Here is a 24,355-nt window from a genome sequence, read left to right on the forward strand (position 1 = left end):
AATTATTATTGTAGATCTAGATAGAATCGTTTTCATCCAATTATTTCATCATATTTCTTATATAATGTGTCTTACCACTTTTCTAAGAGGAAACTGTGCATAATTTTTAAACTGAACTCTTTATCTAATCAACAAAGGTAGATTGTAGTCGATATGCAGACTCGGTAAAGGTGATAATAGTTATTTTTAGATTTTATTACCTGTACCAAGGATTGAACTACCAACCCCCAGAAGACTCACTTACAACTGATTGCTAAGCTAATTCTTGTGCCATATAGAGGCTGAAGGTTCAATCCTTACTACAGGTGACAATAACAAATAATAGTTAACTTCTCTATCAATTCATGGCTGATGGAACAAGAACAATCTCCCTTTGAGAATTAAATATAAGATTCGGTTCAAAATTCCATACAGATTTCCTTTTTTCTTCTTTGCACCATTTGTCTCTCAAACATGATGTTGCTAATGTCTTCTATAAATACTAGATTTTTTTTTTTTTTTTTCAGAATTGTCCATTTTATTCCGTGCTTTCTTTGTTCCAGATCTACTGGTCTTCATCAAAATACCTCTTAATATATATTCTTGTTCCTGCAGCGTCTTTTCAAGATCTGCAGGCTCGTAGAACTCTTCCTGCTGACTTTTTTTTCTTGTACTTATAATGATAGTCTTGAAAAGACTAAGGTTAATAGTAGTGATGGGACAATTCCAATATTTTTTACCCGATTCCGATACAATTACTAATTCCGATTCTTTATAACTCTCTGAATATTTAACTATAAAAGTGTTATTTTGTCCCGATTACTGTAAAAAACATCTTAAATGTGCATATATTTTCTCAAACATAAAAACACACTTGTGAGGAGATGGTCTAGAGATTTTTAGTCTTACTGGAAGTTTAAAATCAATTAATATTTATTATTACTACAAGCAATGGAAGTTGTTTCTTAAAACAAAAAATATTAAAGGAATCGGTTTTAGCATCAGAAAATAGGCGCAAATTTTCTTGATTCCGATACCGATATCCCAAACAGCTGATTTTTCCGATTCCTAATTCTGATTAATCTTCCCAACACAAGTTAATAGGCATCCCCTGTATTTGTGTCAATCATATTTGTTTTTTAGCTTTTGACGTCAAGTGGTTTTATGTCTTGTCCGGAGCAACTTCCAGAGGTTTTTTTGTTTTTTTTTTAATCATATCTTTGTTCTATTCTATCAGACTCATCTCTGATGAGGCTCCTATTTTATTAGAAAGGGAAACTAATGTAACAACTGGGAGAATAAACAGAAGGATATCTAAATTTAAATTTAAAGTTACATCTGAAAATGATGAGATGATACTTTGGATTCATTCAAAGCTTTTGTTTTAATTTTGTATTTGTCAAAGTGCCTCACTTGAGAGTTTGTTTCCTCCCCTTTCTGGCCTTGTGTCACACCTTTCTATGAATGGGGAGTGCTCAAGAGTCAATGTTTGAAGGTCTGGTCGGTGCAGCGCTTGAAGGGAGTGGTTGGTAGTCAGCAGCGTTTGAAAGAGGGTGGTCGGTAGTCGGCAGCATTCAAACGGGGTGGTCGGTAGTCGGCAGCGTTCAAAGGAGGTGCTCGGTAATCAGAAGCATTTGAAAGGATCGCTGGGAGTCAGTATTGTTTATTTCTTTCTTACTTTTTTTTTTTTTACAACCAATTCTCCATTCTAGATTTTAAAATAATTTCCTATCAAATCATTTTCTTTCATTTTTTTTAAAATTTGTTCCAGACTTTGTTTTTCCAGAAATCAAGTAAATAATAACAAATTTCATTTACATCCATGATTCGTCATTACAAGATTCAAGATGAATGTGATGCTGAAGATGATGGAAAGAGGTTTCAACACCCTTTCATACGTCCATACGTCACCATGGTGAGGCTGATCCCTTCTCAGCAGGTGCATTCAAGAGCGAATGATTTGCATACGCTCCCCTGTTGCTGGTATCAAAAGAAATGAATCTATTTTAGATTATCATGCACGCATATCTTTTTCTTTCTTTCTCATTCGTGTATCGACTGATGCTCATAGTTCAGCCTCATTTCACTTATATTGCTCGAACGTCCGTTTGGCCTCGGGTGGCTTTTTTGCCATCATTTGCCACACTTCACATTTAGTCACACAAAAGCAAGCTTCCTCCCAGTCTGGTACAAGGCCAACAGTATGGAGTACTATCTGCATATACCTTATGCAACAGTAGCACGATCAAGACGAACGGCATGGGAGACTAAAAAGCATAAAAATAGCAACATTGGCCTATACAAGGGATATAAGGTTGATAGGATTATGGCCGACAAGATAATCCATGAAATCCTTTACTTACGCTTCTGGACATCAAAAGAACAATAGAATATAATTTTAAGTTGCGTAGAATAAAAAAGTTGTGTAGGTTGGATGTTAGGCAACATTTCTTTTGTAATCGAATTACAGATCAATGGAATTGGTTTCGGAATCAAGCAATAAAGGCAAAAATCAACAAAATCTTTGGAAAAAATCATGTAGACAAGCTAGAGTCAAGTTAAAATCCAGATACTATATTTGATGCAAACCATAATGCTAAAATATATGTTAAGTTACCCAAGTTGAAGTAATGCATGAATGAGCACGTGACGTCAGCTGACAAACAAAGCACATCTAGAGTTAATTAAATGGGGGAAAAAAAAAATGATTTAACAGAAATTTATTTTCAAATCTACACTTCGAGGTGGAGAATTGGTTACAAAAAAAAAAAAAAAAAAAAAAAAGACTCCAGACCCCCTTTTCAAACGTTGCCAACTATGGAACCCCATCCACTTCAAATGTTGCGAATTACAAACGACCCCCACTTTCAAACGTTACCACTTACCGACCCCCCTCCCATTTCAAACGTTGTTGACTACCCCTCCCCCATTTCAAACGTTGCTGACTACTGACAAATCCCCCTTCAAACATTACTAATTACCGACAACTCTACCCTTCAAACTTTGGTGCCTCCTGCCTATTGGTGACTTTTGGGGGGAGAGGGATAGACAAGTTTATCAAAGCTTCATTAATATTTATTTTACCATCAAAACCTACTATACACCTGACAAGGTGTTTATATTAGCAAACATGTATATTAAATAAATTTACGAAATATTTCATCTGGATCAACATTTCATTTTTTCTTATTGATACAAAAAGGAAGTAGGAAGCATTATTCTTCTACAAAGAGAGTACTCCCACTGCTACACTTCCACAACACGGACTAATGCCAGGCCATTTTAAAATCAGCAGGAAGAAAGAGTTTGTTTACTACCACCTAATGAGCTCATTCAATCCCATTATTCGATTTGTATGTAAAAACAAAAACAAATATTAAGCTCTCTTTAAAAAAAAAAATAAATAAATTAGTATCATTTCTTTGCAATTATTTTTACTCTATTTCTATGTCTAAAATTGCAATGTAATTTTAGAATAGAATTTGTGATTGCAGAACCGATGAACTGAATTGTTCAGTAAAACAGGAAAAGCTACAAATTAAAAATTGGAAGCACTGGAATCAGATGAGGTAAAATTATTTCAAGATGTGATAAATTACATTTCAAGATGTGAGATAGACTGCAAGAAATTCTATGACACAACATTCGGCCATCGGAAATAAGTGCAAAAAAAGAGTTTTAAGAATTGGAAAAGATTGGTTATGAAATGTAAATAAAGGGGAGAATCGAAATGGAGAGTGTGAATAAGAGAAGAAAAATATGACGGTAGAGAGGAGAGAGAAAGAGAAAAGAGGAAATGGAGATGAGACGGAGAAATGATATGAGACGGAGAAATGATAGGATACAAGACCACAGAGACGATGTGAGAAGAGACAAAAAGACACTGCAACTCAGATAGAAGAGACAAGAGAGAGAGAGACAGGAGACAGAGAGGGAGAGACAGGAGACAGGGAGAGAGAGGGAGAGACAGGAGACAGGGAGAGAGAGGGAGAGACAGGAGACGGGGAGAGAGAGAGACAGGAGACGGGGAGAGAGAGAGACAGGAGACGGGGAGAGAGAGAGGGAGAGACAGGAGACAGAGAGGGAGAGACAGGAGACAGAGAGGGAGAGACAGGAGACAGAGAGGGAGAGACAGGAGACAGAGAGGGAGAGACAGGAGACAGAGAGGGAGAGACAGGAGACAGAGAGAGAGAGACAGGAGAAAGAGAGAGAGAGAGAGGGAGAGACAGGAGACAGAGAGAGAGAGAGAGGGAGAGACAGGAGACAGAGAGAGAGGGAGAGACAGGAGACAGAGAGAGAGAGACAGAGAGGGAGAGACAGAGACAGAGAGGGAGAGACAGAGACAGGAAACAGAGAGACAGAGACAGGAAACAGAGAGACAGAGACAGGAAACAGAGAGGGAGAGACAGGAAACAGAGAGGGAGAGACAGGAAACAGAGAGGGAGAGACAGGAAACAGAGAGGGAGAGACAGGAAACAGAGAGGGAGAGACAGGAAACAGAGAGGGAGAGACAGGAAACAGAGAGGGAGAGACAGGAAACAGAGAGGGAGAGACAGGAAACAGAGAGGGAGAGACAGGAAACAGAGAGGGAGAGACAGGAAACAGAGAGACAGAGACAGGAAACAGAGAGACAGAGACAGGAAACAGAGAGGGAGAGACAGGAAACAGAGAGGGAGAGACAGGAAACAGAGAGACAGAGACAGGAAACAGAGAGACAGAGACAGGAAACAGAGAGACAGAGACAGGAAACAGAGAGACAGAGACAGGAAACAGAGAGACAGAGACAGGAAACAGAGAGACAGAGACAGGAAACAGAGAGACAGAGACAGGAAACAGAGAGGGAGAGACAGGAAACAGAGAGGGAGAGACAGGAAACAGAGAGGGAGAGACAGGAAACAGAGAGGGAGAGACAGGAAACAGAGAGGGAGAGACAGGAAACAGAGAGGGAGAGACAGGAAACAGAGAGGGAGAGACAGGAAACAGAGAGGGAGAGACAGGAAACAGAGAGAGAGAGGGAGAGACAGGAAACAGAGAGAGAGAGGGAGAGACAGGAAACAGAGAGAGAGAGAGGGAGAGACAGGAAACAGAGAGAGAGAGAGAGAGGGAGAGACAGGAAACAGAGACAGAGAGAGGGAGAGACAAGAAACAGAGACAGAGAGAGGGAGAGACAAGAAACAGAGAGAGAGAGGGAGAGACAGGAAACAGAGGGAGAGACAGGAAACAGAGAGAGAGGGAGAGACAGGAAACAGAGAGAGAGGGAGAGACAGGAAACAGAGAGAGAGGGAGAGACAGGAAACAGAGAGAGAGAGGGAGAGACAGGAAACAGAGAGAGAGAGGGAGAGACAGGAAACAGAGAGAGAGAGGGAGAGACAGGAAACAGAGAGAGAGAGGGAGAGACAGGAAACAGAGAGAGAGAGAGGGAGAGACAGGAAACAGAGAGAGAGAGAGAGAGAGAGAGAGAGAGGGAGAGACAGGAAACAGAGAGAGAGAGAGAGACAAGAGGCATAAAGAGACAGGAGATAGGAAGCGAGAAGAGAGAGAAAGAGTGAATAAATGACACGGTAGTAGGTAAGACAAATCAACTCAATATATTTAGAGTAAAAATCGAAAAGTAAAATAAAATAGTTACTATAGCAACCAACAACGAACAGCATCAACAAGAATATCGTTTTTTCCAGTCACTATTTTCTGACATTTCAACAAAGTGAAACACTAAAATTAAGCACGACTTTAATGCAACAGTTAGAATAAGAACAAAATGGCAGTTGATATAATTAGGCATAGAAGTTACGTTTCAATTTAGAGAAAAATCGGCACGTTCCTTAAACTTAAAGAAAATCGAGAAAAAAAAAGACTACTTAATGTCTTTGTAAATGCAGTTATAAAAGACAATGTACAAAAAAAAAACAAAAAAAAAAATAACATTTGTTGAAACAAAAGTTTACTTTCTCCTTTTGTCTCGATTCCAACCCAAAAATGTGCGCTAAACGAGGATTCTCTCAAAATAAAAGACTTTGGTAAAATGTCAAGAAATTGCAGAACTGGTGTCTCGCGGCTTAACTCTTGTTTATTTAAAGAACGTTCACTTCATGTCGATCACATTCTAAAGCAAGTTCCTGCTTTCAAAATGAAAGCCCCCCCCCTTTTTTTTTAATCCGCAGCAGTCAAATATTCTTTTGAACTACTTTCTTTTGTTGCAAATAGACAATAGTTTAACACTGAGTGATTGGCCTACTAATCAACCAGAGGCCCGGCGTAGGAACACAAAAAAATTGTTATTGTTCTTTGCATGTGTTTGAAGCATGTAGTCAGACGACAGTTTCTCCAGTTTTTTCGGGGGTTTTTATGCAATCCTTTGCATTATTGTTGTAATCTAGAAGACGTTTCAAACTGCATCAGTTGGGCAATAGAGGGGAGACAACGCAGTGTTGCATCATATGGTCCTCTTCTCCACATTCGCAGATGGTTGCATCAATTTTGTAGTCTCATCTAGTCACAGAAAGTTTTGATTGCCCCATTCCTGTTCTCAGGCGGTCAAGGTTTTTCATCATTGTTTCTGAACCAAAAGGGGGAGGAGGCCCTTAGACGGGGTGATTCCATGTAAGTAAATGGAACAGAGAGGGAGAGGGGATTTTCTAATCGTCTGGTCCATAGCTGTAGTCTGGTCTCTTCCTGATGTGTTGCTTGGGGATTCGATATGACTGAGGAAGCTTCTCCTTGACTTCAGGAATTTGCTGAATTACTTCTTACAGCACCCACACAATACTCACTCAGCAATTGGAGCTAAGATACCATCTAGTCAAGGCTTATTTTGTCAACTTTCCCAAAAAGTTCCCACTTATCAAGGCCCAAAGGCTACTCAAGAACAAGGGTTAAATGAGTGTAAGGTGGACGGTGAGACAACACAGACGATTGGTGGTGGTGGTGATTGAGCAAAATTTCATTATTTAACAAGATGGCTCAACAAGATTGGATTTGAAAATGACCATGTTGTAATCAGCTGAGAAGCAGCTCTGTGATATTGTGTTCCATAGACAGGCAGTTCTAAGGAAGAAACTATACTCATAGAAGTTTCGTTTAGTTAACTATGAAGTTAGATGGATACAAAAAAAAAAAAAAAAAAAAAAAACCATGGTGCCATTAACTATATGCACTACTTCCGGTTCCATTTTGTTAAAATCCTGATTAAGATATTTAAACATTTCAAACGAGTTTTTCTTCTAATTATACGAGGGTCGTGCAATAAGTAATGCCCCTGACTCACTTCCAGTTGTCTGATCTAGCTGAAATTTTGCATGTGCAATGATTTATATCTCTACGGGTTATGTGGCAAATTATAGCTCTGAACTAATTGTTTGAACTGAGTCAGGTGTGAAATGGAGCTTGTTGAATGTCGAGCAGTGATCTGGTTTTTGTATTTGAAAAGACGCACACTACAGGAGACTTGATGAAATGAAAGAAACTTATGGTGATAATGCCCCAACATATGACCTTGTAAAACGCTGGCATCGTGAATTTAGACATGGCCAGAAGTCTGTGGAAACAGCTCCCAGACCTGGTTGCACCCCTTCTGCCATTGATGAGGCAACTGTCTGTCAAGTTGAGGCTGCCATTTTGGAAGATCGACGCATTACTATTCGCCAAATAGCTCAAGATATCAAGATTAGTACAGGGTCTGTGGAAACTATCATCCATGACCATTTGCATATGCATAAGGTATCTACCAGATGGATACCCAGGTTGCTCACACCATTCCAGAAGCGAGAACGCAGCGAGTACTCGAGGATTAATTTGGAGATGTGCCAAGAAGATGAGTCAAAGTTTTTCAAAAGACTGATTACACAGGATGAAACCTGGGTCCATCACTATGATCCAGAGACCAAAGCCCAGTCAATACAGTGGAAGCACTTGGACTCACCACCTCCAAAGAAGGCAAGGGTGCAGCCCTCTGCTGGCAAGGTCATGCTCACAGTCTTCTGGGACCAGGACAGAGTAGTGATGACAGATTTCCTGGCAAAGGGTACCACAATTACAGGAGCCTATTATGCTTCACTTTTGAGGAAATTAAGGGAAGCTATCAAAATCAAGAGGAGGGCCAAGATTGATTTTCCCAAGGAGTCTAACCACTGTGCCATGGGTCCTTGCGGAAAATTATAGTATAAATTTTAGGAGCCTCAAACCTACTTTTATTTCTAGTGGTAAATATCACTATTTATGACTAATTATTATTAATGTATACTTGTGTGTACATATGTATGGCATAATAACATTGACACACCTGTTCTCATTAGATCGCCAAAGTTAAGCAACACATATCCTCAACTCTCAATAGCCAGGTTTTTATCTCCCTACATCACCCTGTGTGCACATGCTTGACCATTCGCTTGGTCGCCTATGGTAATGCTCTGTTGGTTAGTAATGACATGCAAAAATGTTATTTATTGGAGCTCTATGCTGGTACGTAGAGATTATGTCAACTAGTACGAATTTCGAGAGTGTTACATTATGTGCATGTCAGGACAACTTGGCGACAAATGGAGAAGAACCCAGTGCATCCAGGAGGTGAGGCGATAAGGATCAAGAATCAGTTCCGTAGAAGCAGGTGTCGAATTGCTAGGTGGAAATTGTGTTACGCGTTCGACAGATTCGAGTCACGGAAGCAAACAGACCAGAGATGCCCACACAATGTAGAAGTCTAAAGTGAATCCCCTGAAGAATGTCCATTCGCCAACCAATTTTAAATTAAGAAATTAATTTTAGGCTGTTTATTTATCTGCGGACTTTTATCCTTATCTTCATAGTTGTTGTTGCTTCACCACATTTCGGCCAACTAATCCTTCGGTCTGCTTCAGGTAGGAATGAAGCTGCTGGAACCGTAGAGATTCAATGCCTCTATCCACTGCGTGACAGGCCCCGAAGGTGAGCACTGTCTGAAGATAGCGGTTTCAATCCTACCTAAAACAGGCCAAGGGAGTTGGCCAAAAATGTGGTGACGCAACAACAACTATGGAAGGCAGTAATTATTGGGGATACAGTTAACAAACTCCGCATTCCTATCTCATCATGGTTAACCACCTGAAGAAGGTCAAAAAAAAAGTTGGCTCAAATGTGGTGAAACAATAACTATGAAGATGAGGATAACAGTCCAAAGATAAATAAATAAATATACAAATTACTTATCTCAAAGGATTTCAATTATAAAAAATATAATATATATTATAAAGGAGCAATTTTTGGTCTCTCCTTGTGAATGAATATCTCTCACTAATAAAACCTTTCAATAGCCAACAAGTCTTCTTGTGTCTCCATGTATGAATTTTATTCATCTTGAATTAAAAGATAAAGTTACTAGATGATACAAAAAAAGAAAATGGACATGGAAAAAGCGACGATCAAAGCATGAAAGCCAAACACACATGTACAAAAGATCTTTGAATACTCGAATTGTTGCTTGATTGCTCGCCTGCAACAACACAGGTACAGCGAGTATGCATTTATTGAAATACACGTGTCTCATATGTTCCCAGGTGCTTTCCTTCGTTTAAACTTGTTTAACGTTTGTTGAACAATGTTTGTTTTGTTTGTTTTTTTTAATCTTACAAAGGGATTTTAAACTGAAGCAACAAGAAAGACAAAGTATTCTTCTTTTACTAAATTAATTTGATTATCTATATACAGTCCTGGTCAAAATCATAAGACCACTTAAGAAAGTAAGCGTTTACGCATATTATTGAATTTTTAATCAAACAAATGGTTGAAAACATTGCCAAAAGGGAAAATATGATGGAAAAAAATGAAATCTGCTTCATTCGAAACCTTAACCCTGATCTAATAATTATTTTTTAAAAAACACCTGGTCAAAATGATAGGACCACTTTAATACAATCGGCTAGTTTTGAAAAAATGAATACGAAAAGCTTTCTATGTTAGTGGATAAAAAAAAAACATCTTACTTAAATTATAAATGGCAAGAGGGAAACCATTATCAGAGTTTGATAGAGGAAGGATCTTTGAGCTTAATAGGGGTGGACTCTCCCATAGATCCATTGCAAACGAAGTGAATCGTAGCAAAACGGTCATCAAATTTTTTTAAGAAATCCAGATCAATATAGGCACAAAAAGAGTCCAGGTCGACCAAAAAAAAAATAACCCCATCACTGGATTGCTGTATCAGAAGTTTAAAAACTCCAGTATGAGCTCAAGTCGATTGAAAAGCCAAACAGCAGCAGAATGTAGTCCTAAAACCATCAGAAGGCATCTGTTTCCATCATATTTTCCCTTTTGGCAATGGTTTCAATCATTTGTTTGATTAGAAATTCGATAATATGCGTAAACGTTTACTTTCTTAAGTGGTCTTATGATTTTGACCAGAACTGTATGAATAAGATAGCGTGCGTCTTATTTTGTGTGTCACACTTACATCCGAGTGACTGTCGTTGAATTGTTATGGACATCCATTTCTTGTAATAAATAATTTTACCAAGAATTTTTCATAAGTTTTGGCTTCGATTATAGCTGATAGCACTCCAGTAATCTATTTTTTTATAAATAATTTTATCAAGAATTTTTTTAAAAGTTTTGGTTTCAGTTTCAGCCGAAGGAACTCAAGTGATATATATATATATTTCATAAGTTTTGGTTTTAATTCAAGCTGATGCACCAAAGTAATATGGACTTTTTTTTTTTTTTTTTTTTTTTTTTGAAATCACACAAATCATAATATATAAAAAAATCGATAGAACATTAACTCTATATGAAATCTGCATATCACATTTAAGCGTACTTTATGACAGGGCTACGCGCCAGGCATCTCTGCTAGCTTAGATAAATACTTTTGCAGTTTTAACAAAAGATTACAATAATATGAGAGCGTCTCCATTTACGCTGAACATCTACAGAATGTCAATATCAATATATTACATATGAATGAATCCCCCTGTGGAATTTCCACAGGTCCCACTAGTTAAGTCTTATACAAATAAAATAAAAATATTAATAAGAATAAGCTTATATAAAAGGATTTACAACGAATTATTGATTGAAAAACCATAAGAAAAGAAACCTTCTCTGCCCCCAATAGCAATGGCCAGTGACTCTTTATCTGAGAGTACATCTTTCAAACTGCTTGGCCTAACGTTCACAGGAAACACGAGTTGGAACAATTACATTGAAAGCATTGGGCCGCTGTGAAGAAGGTAGGCTCTCTCTGCCGTGCTAGAAAACTACTAACACCCGAAAGTATCCTGTACCTCTATAAGGCCACTATTCGCCCATGTATGGAGTATTGCTGTCACATTTGGACTGGTGCATCTGCTACTAGTCTCTCGCTCCTAGACAAGATTCAAAAGAGTCGCCAATCTGATAGGCCCTGAACTGGCATCTAAGCTTCAGCCTCTGTCCCATCGACGAAACATTGCATCCCTCTGCCTGTTCTACAAGAATTTTAAATGGTGAATGCTCTGGCGAACTGCAGACACTTGTGCCCCCACGACGTAGACACCCTCGACAAACCTGACAGGCAGCTAAATCCCACCCCCCCACACAGTAGAGATCCCTAGATGTAAAAGATCTTTCTACGCCAGTAGTTTCTTCTCCAGAACTGCTAGACTCTGGAATTCCATTCCAGGTATCTACTTCCCCAACTGTACTGACATGCAGAAGTTCAAGTGTAACGTGAACCGACATTTTGCTGCCCAAATCCTAACATAGTGCCCCAGTAGTTGTTGGCCCTGATAGTAGCCCCTACACCAAAGTGGCAATGTGCATTGTTTGGGGTGAAAATGTAATAAAAAAAAAAAGCAGAAATAAAAAAAAATTAGAAACCTGAAAAGCACTTACCTTTCCTATACATTGTTTTAATATACTCCAAATACTGAAGTCATTTCTGGAAAACATAGGTTTTGGAAGACTAGTTCTGAAAAAGAAGAAAAGAAATTTGAAACAAAAAAATAAAGAAAAAAGAAAAATTAAATTAAAAAAAAAATATATATATATATATATATATGAACCGAAAAGGAGTATTTTCGCATTTCAACAAATCTACCAATCATATTTCCGATGTAGACAATAAAATTGAATTCTATAAAATGAAAGTTTATATTTTCCTAAAAATTCATTAAATATTTTAATTAATAGAAATATAAATTTTGAAAGTATGGAAACAAAACGCAGAAACTGTGTCAAGAAACAAACCTACGTAGGAGCAAAAGGAAATTTATATAAGTTTTGAAGATATATATGGCAATTAAGCTGTGAAGAATTTTGCGTGTTTTATCCTTGTCATCATTTGCGTGTTTTATCCTCATTCATCAGGTTATTGCATGGAATTCATGTTGCTCCATGTTTTTATATATCCCCGTGGTACTGGGTTTGCTAGTCAGCCAATTAGATTCTTAGTTATTTACACACACATTTATTGTAGCCAATGAGCATGCGCACCTGTTTCTATATTGCTTCAGCAAGGATTGTTTTCTTTTCTTTGTGATTGGAGATGACCTAGTTTTAATTTGGATGTTTATTTACTTTTTATGCTATACTAGAGTATTTTTTTAAAATACTTTTTTATTAGAGTCGCCAACCTGATAGGTCCTGAATTGTCATCCAAGCTTTAGCCTCTGTCCCATCAACGAGATGTTGCATCTCTTTGCCTGTTCTACAAGTGTTTTAATGAAGGATATTCCGACGAACTACAAGCACCTATATCCTCTCAATGTAAATACACTTGACAAACCCGACAAGCAGCTAAATCCCACCACTACACAGAGATTCTTAGGTGTAAGAAAGCCTTCTACTCCAATAGTTTCTTCTCCAGAACTGTTCGAACTCCCTTCCGGGATTTTGCTTTCCCAACTGTACTGACATGCAGAAGTTCAAGTGTAATGTGAACAGACATCTTGCTGCTCATCTCCCTTCATGATGTCCTTGTAAGTTATGTTCCAGATAGTAGCCCCCTACTTCAAAGTGGCACTGTGCCTTGTTTAGGGTGAAAACTGAATAAATAAAAAAAATTAAAAAAAAAAAAAAAAAAAAAAAAGAGGAAGATCTGCGTTATTTCAGAAATTTCCTTCTACTGAACTAGTTGCGTAACAAAGACTTGAGAGTTCAGCCTATCCTACTATCTAATCCATAGCTAAAAAAAGGATATGCGAGTTCATGCCTTTCTCAAGCGTGTTAGAGAAAGGCATGCAGTAGCCTCGACAGAACTTGGACCCAGCATGCAGAGCCCACAATTCACGTCTGGAACCACATTACATTACTGACATTTAACTGTTGACGTGTACCATAATTCTACATTTCAAATATCAAGAATATTGTTTGAAAATATATATCCATATTCTACAGGCCAAATGTTATTTCCTAACCCTCTCCCCAACAAGGAATTACAAGTTAAAATTAGGGTGTGCCTTCAGCAGGGAGGGGGGAGCAGAGTATTTTAGACGCCAAGAAATATGATATAACCAAGAATATATATATATATACACACACACTATTTTCAATTGCTGATACATAATTCGATTTGTTCCTATGATACTGGAATCCACCAACCTTAGACAAACAAATTAAGGTCAACATTTATTTCATTTTATTTTGATATTAAATTATATTTAGGTCATTGTTTTTTTTTTTTGTTTTTTTTTTTAATTGGTGGGGCTTTAAAGAAAAATATCAATAGTAAGATGAGATGGGTTTGTCTGAGGAACAAATATAATGGAAATTCTTAAAAACTAGCAGGACCCGTGCACTGGCGTTGACCGGTGGAAAAGATGGCACAAAGCCACAAAGAACTCCCCCCCAAAATAAATGAACTTATATGTAATACATTATCGAAAACTGAGCTAACATCGTTGTTTCCTGAAGTGGTACATGAGGCCCCCACCAATAGAAAGCAATGTAAGAAAGCATCTTAATATATAAGAGAATGTGCTTCCATCACTTATTTTTGCACCACCCTAATACATAAAGTTAGGCATGTGTATACGTTTATATGTCTATACAGGATTCACTCCTAAACTAATTAACCGATTATTATGAAATCTGGAATACAATTGCTATGTCTAAACGTGGGCTATATTTAGATTAATTTAGTTTCATGCAAAGGGGTCAATGAGGATGCGGAAAGCCCTTTATTAAAATTCAGGCAACTCTGACTCTTGCAAAATTTTGTATTAATTTTATCATTAAACAAATAATGAGGATTCCTTGACATGTTTTATATGGATTTAAAATTATTTTTTACGTTCATAAAATTTTAAAGGATTCAATTAGATCACCTCATGTTTTATGTGCTAGACTTGAAAAGTTTTTTTATCTGTACCTATGTCGTTTGGTGGTGTCGCGAGAGTAACTCAGGATTGTAACCTGGATCTCACCTCATCAAGTATAGTCTGATGCTACAAAGATCACACACATTCTGAATGATTTCTTTATAAATTGTTCTACACCCATACCATGTTTACAATATCTGCAGAGTTTTTAGTGCTGACACAACTCAGGAACTTTGGTAAGTGGTCAGTTCTGTTGGCAACCAAGAGACAAGAATAACTGATCATGAATAATAACTAATGTTAATTCTTCTTCTTAAACGACATTCCCCCAAGGCGAGTTGAACCAGCTTCCTCCAAAGGAGAAAGTGTCACGGGAATATTAAATACACAAGCGATCTGTAGTCACTTAAATCTCGGCCAGGGAAAGTGACGATGTTAGTTTTTTGTAGATCTTGCAGGGAAATGTTGAGGTCTTCCTATATACAGCACCTGGTACTTGTACTGATCAGAATCAATGTTGCTTAATTTAATTGCTGATTTCAAAGTTTGTATTTGTAAGCATTATAAACCAACTTAGGTGATACTCTCAAAAATTCAGTATGTTATTGCTATACATCTTATGAGATGACTAACCAATTTTTATGATGTCAGGCTCAAATGAACAGCTACAGCAGGAATTGGAATACACCATACTAAAGCCTGATTGTCTCAGCTGGTGAATTTCAAAAGTGCAATCTGGAAGTGAAGACACTTTAGAAGAATGATATGCAATTAAAATTCTGTTTTAAATATGCAAAATATGTTACAGAAACATATGGAATGCTTCAGGCTGCTTCTGCACCACCTTCCATGAATCAAGCATCAGTTTTTGAGTGGCATAAGCGATTCAAGGAAGGCCGGGAGTCTCAAGGATTATATGAGAGGTGTGAAAGGAGTAAGGCAGTGTAGAACACCATAGTTGATTGGCCAAATAAAGAATTTCATGGATAAGGGCTGTCGTGTGTCTATAGAGACAATAAGTTCAGTTTGATGTCAGTGTGGGAACTGTACACACAATTATCTGCGAGGAACTGCAGATGTGAAAGATTTGTGTGAAGTTTGTCCCAAAGGTGTAGTTCACAACTCTCTCCTTGTCACAGACTATTTGACGAAGATGGGCATTAAGACAGTTACTCATCCTCTATATAGTCCAGACCCTGCTTCCTGTGACTTTTGGTCATTCCTTAAGCTCAAAGAAAACCTTACAGGCTGTCGTTATGAGATAACGAGGGTTATTGACACGCTCACACAAGAGGACTTCTATGGGGTCTTCCAGAAGTTGTCGGAATTGTGCAACAAGTGCATTGCAGTTGGGGGAGATTACTTTGAGGGAGACTAGAGTTTCATGTGTGTACTATCAATAAAAGCGCTCATACCAAAAAGTCTGGAAACTTATTGGAGGCATCTCGTAATTGTCATCCTTCAGTGAACTTTTGAAAATATCCAAGAGTTTGTGATGACAAAAGATCTGAAGATGGAGTCGGAGCCATTGATGTATTGTTTTCCGCAAATAGGAATAATGTCTTCTTCAGGTACACATGTTGCATGTCTTTCCAGAGGAGGAGATAAGTAAGGGGCTAAGACAACCGCATATTCTTTTCATTGTTTTGACTTTCAAGTGTGTCTCTTAATTTTTATACAGAGTGATGTGATTCTCGGTTGATTGACTGTGTCGGATATATACTCGAGAGTCAAAACAATAAGAATATTCTGTTGCCATAGACCTAGAGATGAGCAACAAAGGTGTGTAACAACAAGAATAATAATTAAAAAAAAAAAAAAAAAAAAAAAAACAATAAATTACGTTGATCTTGTTAGGGGGAAAAGACATGTTCAGAAATTTGACCAGGGCTCTACATTGCGAGTGAAACAGTCGCATTTGCGAGTGATTTTTTTAAAAGTGACGACTAGAAATAATGAAACGCTTATCTTTTAGCAAGTGTATTTCTTTCTCACCGATACTCTTGCAAAGCTCACTACTGAGTGAAAAATATCTTTTCAACTTTTTTTTTCTTTTTTTTTTTTTTAAATAAAACAAGCAAAGTCAAATTATTTAAACAAGAAAAGGTAAACAAAAAAATATACTTTTTTTTTAAACAAAAGATGTTTAGAAAAACATCTGAGAAAATTAAAATGTTCATACGTTCAATTATCAACATAAAATTCGGTGTATATTTAGAATTACACTTAAAAAAATACAAAAAAATTTTGTGTACGTACTCGTCATAGAACGAAGAGGTCATATTCTAAAAATCATATGGGTTTGGCTGGTAAACGAAAATACTTAGTTGTCAAAGGACAACCAAAGATAAATTTGTCCGTATAGCTCTGTTGACTGATACTATGTCTTGCTTAGGAACTTTGGAATTTAGTTTTTGTTTTTGTTTTTTACATCATTTTGGAAAAGAAATTTAAGTCCATATATATATATATATATATATATATATATATATATATATATATATATATATAATATTTTTTTTTTTTTTTTTTGCTTTAGATTGATCGCCATCTTAAATCTTTTCTTAGTCAATCACTCAGGCTAACAAACTGTTTTCAGTTCTTTTATTGCAAACTTTAACTTTTTAGACAAGTCGTATGATTCACTATCCAACCACAAACCATAATTAACTTTCTGCTCCCCTATGATTGGTCAGGCAATGAGAGCACCTGTTTCACTCAAAAGAGTAGATTTTAAATCCAAGCCACAATAATGTGATTGGGTCTTCATGAGTAGCAACACCTTACTTTTTACTGACAGGTAAGTATATTTATCAGATACGACAGATACACCCTAGTGACGTTTTTAATTTCTCAACATAAATTGCTTTTCTGAAAATTATTTCTTGATAATTCTATCAAGTGTCCGAACAAATAGTTTGTAAATTCAGCTGTCATCAGACACACAAAAGGATAACCTTTCAAAATCACTTTTTGAAACATGACATTCAATTTGAGTATTTTCTCTTCAGCTTGTCATCTGGACATGAGAACTATGACCTTTCAAAGTTACAGTTTGAACGCGACCTTTTCAACTTGGTTGTTTGTAATCAAAAACCGGTGCTTTGATTGTGATTCCAAGTAAAGAATATGACCTTTTTAGTTATAATTGTTAATGAAAAATCAAATCTGCTAAATGTTTACTGCCTCAAACATGTATTGTTTCTCAGTTTCTTCAAATTAATTATAGCATAATCAATTTAACCCAATTAATATTCCACAAGCAAAATTCTCAGTGTCACACTTACAGGATCACATTTTTATATTACGTACCTGGATAACTTCAGATTTGCCTTCGCATGAAGCTTATTGTATCTCTAATCTGGCTTTAAAAAAAATTTGTGTTTCCCAATATCATATATATGTTTGGAGGTACAAAATTTATAAACAAACATTAGCGGAAATCTCTAGAGTTCTTTCAGCTATCATCTCATCAGGAGAAAAATCGATAGCAATGAAAATAATATTCATGGCAAAAATAAAGAGCAATAGGGGATCTTGTTTATATATATATATATATATATATATACTCGGGTTTTTTTATTCAAAAGTAATGGACTAATGAATTCAACGAGGTTGTTAGATAGTGCTCAATAAAAAGAGCTGATAATACTTGTTTATTGTTATATAAACATGGTCACAATAAACAATAAACAAGTGTATATATATATATATATATATATATATATATATATATATATTAGTGGCAAAAGACAATTAAAATAAACAATATAATTCACTAAACGAGCATAAAGGCAATGAAAATGGCATCGCGAGAAAAAATAAAAAATAAAAGGGTAGTGGTGGTCAAAGTTCTCCAAAGAGATTTAATGTTTTTAATAATTCCTTGTCGGCACAAAAAAGATTTTCAAATCATGGTATAGATTTTTTTTCTCCCTTGCAGTGCCATTTTCATAGCCTTAGACTCGTTTAGTGAATTATATTGATTTTAATTATCTTTTGGTACCTTATATATATATCTATAAAAGTGAACGTGTCTGTCTGTCTGTGTGTCTGTCTGCCTGTGTACATTTCCCTACGCAATAACTCTGTCAATTTTTAGTCTATAGACTCGAAATTTGAAATACCGGGTACTGAGATTTGGGAAAATCGATGTGACGGGTGGCAGCCAGAAATTTGGCTGTTAAGGGGTCAAATTTCAACGATTTGACCTTTAAGAACTCTACCAAACTCCTCCGACAATTTTGGGTCTAGACACTCGAAATTTTAGATATAGGTTCCTTGAACCTGGATCTAACTTAATAAAGTGATTTGAGCCCGAAACTATAAATTTTAAGGGGGTCATAATAGGGGTCAAAGTTTTAAAAAATTAACCATTTTTTTTGTTTTTTTGCACAGCATACACCTCCAAACACCCGAGCAACGCCGGGCACCCCTGCTAGTATATATATATATATATATATATATACACAACATCCCCCATTGCTTCTTCTTGTTGCCATTAATATTTTCATCGCTATTGACTTTTTCTCCTAATAAGATGATAGCTGAAAGAGCCCTAGAGATTTCCGCAGATGTTCACACGCACACACATAGCAACTACATATCACCATTTTCCAAATCATAACAATAACACATTGTAGATATCCATCATGCACCACATCATCAAATGATGGCATCCATCCCTGTCCAAACAAATTTCTCAAATAGTTTCCAAACAGTTTCATTGCATGAAATTTCAGTTTAGGTCGATTCATGGCAGAGTGTTTTCAGACATTCGATGACGTTCTGAGAGTCCCTATTATTTATTCAATTCCCCACGAGGACAAAGTTAGACACGGGGTTAATTTTTAACCCGAGAGAAATTTTACCTCTCCAAAAAACTGCACCAAGACAAAAATTTATATTGCCTCAGTCTAGAAGGATCTCTTCTTCACCAACCCAAGTGTAATACCATCACAGATACTATACATTGATCCTAGTCGAAAGGCCAAAGAGTCTAGAGAATTCACAAGTGACTCATGAGAATGCAAGCATTATAATAATTGCTCTAACACATGTTTGTTAAAGTGCACAAGTGTAAAATTCGATTCTGGTAACACATCAGATTTGACAGATTGAACTCTGCTCGCCAATTTCCACCCACCTATATAGCTGAATGATAACAGTTGTCGAGGGTTTCTTTTTCTACTCTAGTTCATTCCAACCAAGAGGCATACTGCGACTATTTTTTTTTTTTCTTTTTTTACAAAGGAATTCCCACTTATCAGGGCCCAGAGGCCACTCGAGGATAAGGGTTAATGGGTATACATTAGTCAATGTGATTATAGTGTAGTACACATAAGTAGTGGGAATTTTGTAAACTGGATTACTTAGGAGAACGGTTCATCAAGAACTTGTTTACATTGGACTTGAAGACAATCAGATTGTAGTCAGCTGGAAAGCAGGCAAACGGAAGAGAGTTCTGCAGGCGTGCAGTTCTAAGAAAGGAGCTTTGTTCATGGAATGTAAGGAAGTACCATTTGGAACCATGTCTACAGAGTCACTATGAAGAGAGATGAGCAAGATGTCTATTTACATTGTATTTAAATTTCTGAGTGTCAGTACAGTCGGGGAAGCAGGAAACAGGGAGGGAATTCCAAAATCTAATAGCTTCTTTCCTCAGACTGCTAGAGTAAAAGGCTTTCCGGCATCTAGGGACCTCTACAGTGAAGGGGTGGGATTTTGTTGCTAAATCGGTTTGTCAGGGCTATGCATGTCAAGAGAGTACAACAGTGATTAGTCCATCAGAGCACACTCCATTAAAATACTCATAAAAGAGACAGAAACAGAGGCAATATGCAGTGATGGGACAGGGGTTGGAGCTTAGTTGACAGTCCAGGACCTATTATACTGAGGACTCTTTTTTGGACCCTGTCCAAGAGGGGGGGGGCTAATAGTCGATGCATCAGTCCAGATGTGGCAAAAAAAAAAAAAAAAATATATATATATTGTGTGTGAATATTGTTGTCGACAACAAAAAAACATTGATCAGAAAGTGACAGCTTATGATTAAGAAATACTTACATCGATACTTTGAGCGATCAATATCAAACATTTGTTGCTTCAATAAATACAAATAATCAAAGACAGACGACCATTGTTGGCTATTTCCGATGCAGAACTCGACAGACCATTGAACCATGTCAAACAGAAAATGACTTGCAATCTAGATCTAAAATCTAAGACTTATAATCCAATCAAAATGCAGTTTGATCCTGAACGATGTCAAAATATATAGTGCAAAAAATGAAAACTCTTCTGTATGCAATAGTTAAATCTTTGCCAAGGCTGCTGCGAAGGTGGGCTCTCTCTACTGTGCTAGAAAGCTACTTATGCCTGAAAGTATCCTGTACCTCTATAAGGCCACCATTTGCCCATGTATAGAGTACTGTTGTCACATTTAGGCTGTCGTTTCATCAGCCATGACTGGATAGAAGTCCTAAGCAATTCGCAATTGCAGTTTTGAGTATCGCTTGTGCTGAGAACCTGTAGCATAGTACTGAATAGAGCCCTTGGTAAAATTCAGTTGCAAAGTTACACTCTTCTGGAGGTCGAAGGCTCAATCCTCAGTGTGGGTGACACTCAATAAAAGCGCAAATTGCTTAGGAGACTTCTACCCAGTCATGACTGATGGAATGAGAACAAGCTACCTCCTGTGGTTTAAATTAAGGCTCCCCTTCGAAATTCCATGCAGATTCCCCCCGAGTTCAGCAGAAAGATTCCCAAGTTTGACAAGATACATCTGAAAAAGGTTGGAGGTTACATCGTCCGAAGCATTATTAAAATAACACTGAAGATGAGAACAGTAGTCTGAAGAATCCAAATAATATGAAAGCTATTTAGATTTAAAATTGAAAATCCAGCCAAGTTAATTTTAAATGAACAGCGTTTCAAAAATAATGCCTCCTATCTTTTTTTATTCCATCCGAATGGATCAGAAGGGATTGCAAATAGCATTGTTATGATGACTCAACTTATGCATTCGTGACATGAAAGTTTCATTATGTGCATCAGAAGCAGAAATGATCATTGAATTTCTGGCAAAAATGCGCTGAGAATGATGATGACCATGTAGAAACAAATTCTGGGGCATAAAAATATATATGTGTGTGTGTATGCATAGCCATCGTTCATCATTAGTAAAAATACACTGAGTATGGTGGTGACTATGTAGAAAAATAAATTATGGAGCACAAAAGGGCACTCGTTCTAATGGTATCACTTCTGTCTTTGTAGTTCTTCAATTTTTTTGAGTTAAAAAAAATAGGCTTTACTTTTGGAACTACCTTTGTATATTTGACAACAGCTGTCCGAAATTTGTAAATAAAGATTTTTATATATATATGACAAGCAGTTATATATATATATATATATATATATATATATATATATATATATATATATAACTGCTTGTCATTGTTTCTTTTTATTTGATAAATTCTCCTTCATGTTGATTTTTTTTTCTTTTGAATAAACATTTAAAATAACCCAAGAACGCATTACCTACACACCCTTAACATTTTTTTTTATGTATTGCACATGCTTCTAACTTAGTTATATTGCCCACATGCATATCAAAGCATTATAGTATACAGTATTCAGATATTTAAAAAACATCTTTGACAACATTGGAAGATTTCAACCAAGTGACAGCATGTTACATAGAAAAAAAAAAATGTCTATTTTCTTTGAAGACTTAAGTCAAAAATGTAGTTTGGTTGTTTTACGGCATCTCGACCTTTTTGAGTTATTTAATGCAAAATTCAATCATTTTGATAAGTTATTATGCTTTAAGTTCTTTATGTCTTTAAATATTAATTCTTTGTGCTTGTTTTGGTTATTTTATTTGATAGCATATTAACCCATTCTTGGGTTATTTAATGTTGAAGTGTTTTATGGTTAAAGTTCCTTTTATCTAAAGATTTATTCAGGTTTGGTTTAGCTGTTTTGTAGTGGAAAATTATTTTAGTTTTTGGCTTTGCAGAACATAATTGAGCTTTGCAAAGGAAAAGGAAGAAGAAAAAAAAGTTTGGTACATTTCAAGTCAGGATGGTTGGTTGGATGGTTGTTTTCGTTTACGGCATATCAACCCTTTTCGGGTTATTTAATGCCGAATCTAAAGATTTTGAAGAAAAATGTTTTAATAAAATATATTTGTTGTTTTCAAGTCTGTTTCTATTTGACCCATAGTTGGGACCCTAACAGCTACTACCACTCCGGATCAGAGTGGACCTGGGAGCAATGGTAATTAAAGGGTGGCTCCACACTCCCCAAAGCCTGCAAGCTGGGGCCCCACAATTGGATATAGTTTAAGGTCATATCCAGGACCGTTCAAATCAGGAAGCTGATATCTTCGGACAGCTTGATCTGGTAGCCCCAGACGAAAATTTATATTTAAATAAACATATTTAATTTTTTAAATCTGCATTGTGCTATGTTTTTACCTGGTCTTAAATGATATAGATAGATGGCGCTTTTCCAAATTATCCGCATTATCTAAAAGGAGAATTACACAAAAACTTCATGTTTTTTAACATGAAGTTTTTGTGTAAAACTATATCCCAAATTTTACACAAATTGATCACATATTTTTTTATTTTTTTTTTAAATAAAACCCTGTGTTAATTTACAAAATAAAAAACATTCTTAACACGGGAAGGCAAAGAACTTTGTTGACTTGCTTAACTTAAAGTTTGAGTTTTGTCCCTTGTCTAATTAACCTTAAGACTGAATTTGGCTGCTGACAGCCTCCACCGACAAAATTTTATTTTATTTTTTTAAAACAAAAAATACTGAATGAATTTGTAATTTTTGGTGTACGGTCTATTTTTTTTTTTTTTACCTAACTTACATTATGTTTTTGTGATTTTTTTTTTCAATCCTCTATATCAACATCTGCTTTGTTTAACTGTAAATAAATGCTACCAAAAGCAAGAGAAGTCATTTTTCTATCTACCTGGATAAGTTTAATTGTGTTTTAACATATTTAAAAGATATTTTTGGTTGAAAACAAACCGAGTGTCCATTCTACTCAGTTAGAACGAAAAAAAAAAAAAAAAGAAAGGCTGCCATTAAGCATTACACAAAGACCCTTGATAATCGGTCAAAAATCGAAAATCAAACATACTGGTAGAAAATTACACTTTTACACAATTGGTGACATTTATTAAGTGTTTATACTGGTATATTTTTGTTTAATTTTCAATTTTTGAGTGATTATAAAGTAGCAAAATCCCACTCGTTCACTGTTGAGATCCCAAGATGCCAGAAAGCCTTCTACTTTAATAGTTTTTGCTAGATTTTGGAGTTCACTCCGTTTCCTGCTTTCCCGACTGTACTAATCTGCAGAGGGTTAAATGTAATGTCAACAGACATCTCGCGGTTCAACTACCCCTCACCACCACAAGTAACTTTCTTTTTTTTTACTTTTTCAAACAAAATTAACATTAAAGATGAATTAAATGGAGTAATAAGTATGGTTTCCTTTCATCATTAAAGACAATGGATCCTTTTTTTTTTTTTTTTGAAGTAATGAATAGTTTACAGTGAAGTAAAGGTTGCATAATCACTAGAGCTTGGACAACAGCATATTCTTTTCATTGTTTTGACTCGAGTGTGTATCCGTTGATATCTTATATGCTTTTATATAGTGTTGTGGTCCTCGGTTGATTAACCGTGTCTAATTGTGTCGGATATATACTCGAGAGTAAAAACAATGAAAAGCATATTCTGTTGCCATAGCCCTAATAATCACCAATCACACTTATTTTCCTGATATTGTATTACTTAAGTTCAACGGTAGAGAGAAATTCAACATGATGCTACGATAATCTAAGGCTTATACTGAATAATTTTTGAATAGAGATTAAAGAATATTAATGTAATTGATCAGTTCAGATTTGAAGAGATCATCTTGAAAAGAATAGAAAAAAAAAAGTAAATACTATAAAAATCATTTTAAAAATAGAAACTGAAAAAACTACAATAATTCAATATCTTTCATAGGAAAATCTCTTAATTAGGGAAAGAAAAAAACTTAGAAAGGAAAAATTATATCTGAGCCAATTTGT

General features: G+C 36.1%; 1 protein-coding gene across 4 annotated transcripts in view; it reads right to left on the bottom strand.

Annotated features, from left to right (window-relative positions):
* The window catches only part of LOC145279943 (oxysterol-binding protein-related protein 1-like), a 493,074-nt gene that overhangs the window by 138,825 nt on the left and 329,894 nt on the right, over positions 1-24,355 (bottom strand). For all 4 annotated transcript variants that reach the window (XM_080131542.1, XM_080131540.1, XM_080131541.1 and 1 more), the window contains exon 17: positions 11,818-11,893. In XM_080131542.1, coding sequence (XP_079987668.1) covers positions 11,818-11,893 — 76 coding nt within the window. The remainder of the gene's footprint in view (positions 1-11,817; positions 11,894-24,355) is intronic.

The sequence above is a fragment of the Euprymna scolopes genome, chromosome 7 (assembly GCF_053919585.1).
Source record: "Euprymna scolopes isolate OS-2025 chromosome 7, ASM5391958v1, whole genome shotgun sequence".
NCBI classification, from domain to species: Eukaryota; Metazoa; Mollusca; class Cephalopoda; order Sepiida; family Sepiolidae; genus Euprymna; species Euprymna scolopes.